The following is a 4,462-nucleotide window of genomic DNA, read 5'->3' as shown; positions in this document are numbered from 1 at the left end:
TACTATGGAAACCTTGGACTTGAACACATACATTCAGGTACAGGAAAAGGATTCTAACCAAATCTTCCTTACTGCAGAATCATCACTAAGATGTTTAGTAAAAGAGGTGGAAAATCATTCCAAATTCTGTAATGGTGATCCTACGTTAAAAAAGATCACCGAAAAGGGACATGTTGCTGCAGCAAGATTTAATTGTAGAATTCAAAAACATCATAGCATTTTGTGGTCTTCATCATCATACCTGCCAAATAATGAATATTTGGTGAATAAAAGAGTTATTCATAGATTTGCTTGTAGTGGAATGTTGCCAGTAGTATAAGCGTCTGTTGGCCACCCCCCTACCACCTGCTCACCTGTCAATTATGTAAATGAAGACCTGCTCACCTGTCAATTATGTAAATGAAGGTCAGAGTGGTGAATACATTAAACCTGATCGATTTTAATTAGGGATCCCAATCGATAAAAGATCAAGGTCACCTGACGTGTGGGGTTAATTAAGATTAATTGTATGCAACGTTGATAATTAGCATATAGATTAGGACGACTGAATGGTGACGTATAGTTTTCTTCCTCCTTCACGAATTAGTATTCAGATACATGATATGAAATATTAACTCTAAGGATAGAGATAAAAAGGAAATGAGTAGATCAAAATTACGTACATAAATAGAAATGAAAGACACAGAATTTAATGAATATTACAAATCAACGTTTAGAGAGGAAATAATTCACCGATGTTAGTCCCCCCACCCCCTCTTTCAACACACACATACACCAACACCCTAAGCCTCTCACACACACATTTTTAGGAATATTCCAGAATTATGGAAAGTCTGTGTGTGAAAATTAAATTTACATCATCTTATGGAGAGTTTTATTCTTATAATCACACACTTTTGAAATTGAAGTTTTCTTTCTTCCTTTTTTTTTGAGGGGGGGGGGGATAATAAATTTAAAGATCATGATTCTGATTCTTTTCTTGGAATGTAATATAATTTGACATGACGAATCACTCTGCAGAACATTCTTAAAGAGACTTTTTATAATTTCAAAAGCAATGTCCAATCACATGAATTATTGGTAAAGATTTTGCTTATAAATGATCCATTTCAACGCATTTAGATTAGTGTTCCCATAGACAAGCGGAAGATGACCGAGGAAAAGTGCTCTCTGCGAAAGCGCTGTACTGCGCTACGAACCAGTGGAATTCTTGGAATACTGGCAGCTTCATGTATGATTGTGGCTTTGACAACCATTTCCAGTTTATCTACAAGATCATCCGTAGTGGAATCACCACATCAGAATGAATCCTTTATTGATATCAAAGCGAATGACACACTGTGTGAATTCATACAATCTTTTTCAATCTCTGGAAATGTATTTGTGACTGTATGCTTATATGGAAATATTATGCGTGTTGTCATGAGGGTTTTCTTAAATAAGAAAGCCACTATAAAAGGATTGTACCTGACTACGACACAATGGAAAAGACTATTACAGATCATTCCATTAATTAATGACACAATGAAGAAGTTTCAGTAATTCTGCATAAAAGAAAAAAAAAATAGTATTGGATACTCTCTATTTTTTAATTTCATGGAAAAAAAAAACAATATCTTGTTGGACATCTTGTGGTTATTTTGTTCTTTCTTCTCTATTGGTTTTACATCTGGGATCTGTGAAATGAAATAAATGAAGAATAAATGGAAATAAAGTAAAACTGATTTCATTTTTTTCCTGAGAAAATAAAACGGGAATCCAGTTTACTCCGGGAAAACAAATACGACTTTCGTGAAAAAGAGGAAAAATCTATCGTATGACCGAATAAGGTTTTCCTTTTCATTCCATCGAAATTAATCCAATTTTTTTTTTACATACAGATTACTTGTTTTTCTATGGAGAGTGAGAGAAGGAATGTGACGAATTTAAAGAAAAATATTAAATGTAAAGAAAAAAAACATTGTATAGACTTATGGAGGAATGATGATCTCCTCCTGGTCTTCTTCCTGGACGTGGTTTTCTTTCTGGTCTTCCTCACTGAATTCCCTGAAATGAAGAAAATAAATATTAGTTAAAAGGAAAAAAAAAGTCACTCATTATGATAAATATTTTCACCTGTACATTTCCTGAAGTAGACGCAGAAAAAAAAATGTATTCTTTTAAAGTACATTCTTGTACGATATACATATATTTATTAAGGGTTAATTGTTTTGAAATAAAAAAAGAGAAAACTTACAGCGGAATACACGCCAATTCCGACTCCGAACTACAATATAAAAAGGAAAATTACCGTGTGTGAAGGAAACAGTATTTTAAACACTTAATTTCTAATTCAGTTAATTTCTTTTGTTTAAACTTATATTGATGTTTGATAATTGTGAAAGTCACTACTCACTCGGAACCGATCAGAATGGGGCCCGACTCGTTACTGAAATTTTATATTTACATAATTTAATTTAAAAAAAAAAAGAATTGACAAATAACCTGAAAAGAAAACAATCAGAGGATGTGTTGATTTTTTTTCCTTGAAAATTTTTGTTTTGTACCGAGACTTAATTATAAGACAATTTATATTTCCATTTGCTTTTTATACTTTAAAGTAAAAAAAAAATGTATATATGGACGAGAGAAGATAATGATTGTTCTAACCTTATTGGGGAGACCTCCCACTTTGGGAGAATAGATTCATCGGCATTCCTTAAAAAGAAAGAAAGGATGAAAGTGATACATTTTCTTGGAAAGAATTGTAATTCTCCATTTAAGTTTCAATTATAGTATATAAATGTCAAAACACTCAAAGTGAAACTTACTGATTAGTTCGTTTTCTGAGGAGAGTCCTTGGACGACTGGGGAAAAAACACACAAGAAATTTAAGATGAAGGAAAATATTTAATCTAGACTAAGCGTTTAAAGACAAGTGATTAAAGAGAGAATACTAACCAAAGTCTCGGTCTTTTGGGAGCACTGGGAGTTTTAAACCTTTAAAAAGTAATGAAACATTGACTTTTATTGAATAAAATGATTTATCTGGTTAGTGTTAAAAAATAAGCATACAATATATCACCTGAATCAATTTTTTTGTAAAAAGGATGAATAAAAATACACTTTAACTGACCAGGTCCCCTCCACTTTAGGAGTTGATGTTCTCCTCTCTCTACTACATACTCTGTGCTCTTTTCGTCTATATTAAGAGAAGGCGAATGTTGATCAATGTGAAAATTAAAAATAAATTACTTAACATTAGAAGTCATTGAAAAAGATTTTCCATTCACAATTTAATTTAATCCACAATTAGACAGATACTCACGGACACTTCATGGTCCTCATGACCTCCTGGATTTTGTCCAGGTAAAAATGGATCTCCTCCATTTTTGAACAATTGCAAACGCTGTAATATTTTAAACGAGTTTACTATAAGACGATTAATTCAAATTTTTATTTATTTATTTTCTTTCCAATTAGGTTTATTTCTATCTTTCTATTTATTTTTTATGCATGAAAAATACTGAATATTAATTGTATTAATCAGAAATTAGGAGGGGAGGGGGGGGGGCATATTCACTCACCTTTCCATAGTCTTTTTTTTTCTTTTTTTTTTCCTCATTTATTTCCCAGACCTATAACAATAAACAGCTGATAAGTTGGGCAGCTGCCAGGGATGGGGCCCTGACTAAGCTCCCTCTATAACAATACATAATAATAATCCCTACAGCACCACGCAGGGTGCTTTATTATTTAGATACAAAGTCACACATAATTTTACATCTAATACATATTATAAATCAAATAATATACATATATATAAATATGGAATCAGTTTTGGTGAGAATATGACAATAAAATGTAAATATATAACTATGAAAAACATCATTGTATTATTATATAAAGCTGTACTTAGGAAAACAGGTAACAGTTAATCAAAGTCTGTAAGCATATCTAATGTTAATTTTAAATTTCTGTTGAAGTTACTCTTATTATTTCTTAGGAGTTGAAGGATTGATTTCATTTCTTTCTTGAAGTCACTCAAGAGTGCTGAATTTGTAATATTTTTATTTTCATACTTAATGCTGTTTCTTGTTTTCCATATTGACCACTTGTATATATAAATCAAGGTGTTAATACATATTTTTGGTTTCTCCTGCGAATCCCAATAAAACAATACATACATCAACTTTGACTGAATTTACTACAGAGATTTTTAACATTATATTTTGTACCAATTCTAAAAGTGGTTTGACATGTTTACATTCATAAAATAGATGTTTCTGACTCTCAATATTTGATTTACAGAAAAAACAATTACCATTTGAAAAACCCATTTTGCTTAATTTTTCTTCAGTGTATAAAATGTTATGCAAACATTTCCATTGAAATTCTTGAATCTTTTGTTTTAACCTAACTTCATAAATTGAGCCCCAAATCTTTTTCCATGTAATTTCAATTTGCGTCAGTTTCTCCCATT

General features: G+C 31.3%; 1 protein-coding gene across 1 annotated transcript; it reads right to left on the bottom strand.

Annotated features, from left to right (window-relative positions):
* Positions 1 to 1,540: 1,540 nt before the first annotated feature.
* LOC134241380 (uncharacterized) lies at positions 1,541 to 3,407 on the bottom strand. The gene is made up of 8 exons (XM_062723445.1): positions 3,308 to 3,407; positions 3,116 to 3,181; positions 2,941 to 2,979; positions 2,811 to 2,846; positions 2,650 to 2,697; positions 2,396 to 2,428; positions 2,237 to 2,266; positions 1,541 to 2,046 (listed from the first exon to the last, which is right to left on the bottom strand). Exons 1-8 carry the CDS (start codon positions 3,367 to 3,369, stop codon positions 1,971 to 1,973), a joined length of 390 nt encoding a protein of 129 aa, XP_062579429.1. The 5' UTR covers positions 3,370 to 3,407; the 3' UTR covers positions 1,541 to 1,970.
* Positions 3,408 to 4,462: the final 1,055 nt, after the last annotated feature.

This window comes from Saccostrea cucullata, unplaced genomic scaffold (assembly GCF_032062105.1).
Source record: "Saccostrea cucullata isolate Sc308-1 unplaced genomic scaffold, CSIRO_AGI_Scuc_v1 ctg2861, whole genome shotgun sequence".
NCBI classification, from domain to species: Eukaryota; Metazoa; Mollusca; class Bivalvia; order Ostreida; family Ostreidae; genus Saccostrea; species Saccostrea cuccullata.
Note: the sequence above shows the minus strand (reverse complement) of the source record. Positions and strands in the feature narration are given on the sequence as shown.

What these genes read in the sequence shown, in the direction of transcription:
- LOC134241380 (XM_062723445.1), bottom strand. Translation starts at nt 3,369, where the DNA reads ATGGAGGAGATCCATTTTTACCTGGACAAAATCCAGGAGGTCATGAGG. An exon ending in CCCATTCTGATCGGTTCCGA is followed by an intron (nt 2,267 to 2,395) that starts GTGAGTAGTGAC and finishes TTTATATTGTAG; the next exon opens with TTCGGAGTCGGAATTGGCGT. An exon ending in GAATTGGCGTGTATTCCGCT is followed by an intron (nt 2,047 to 2,236) that starts GTAAGTTTTCTC and finishes TCTTCATTTCAG; the next exon opens with GGAATTCAGTGAGGAAGACC.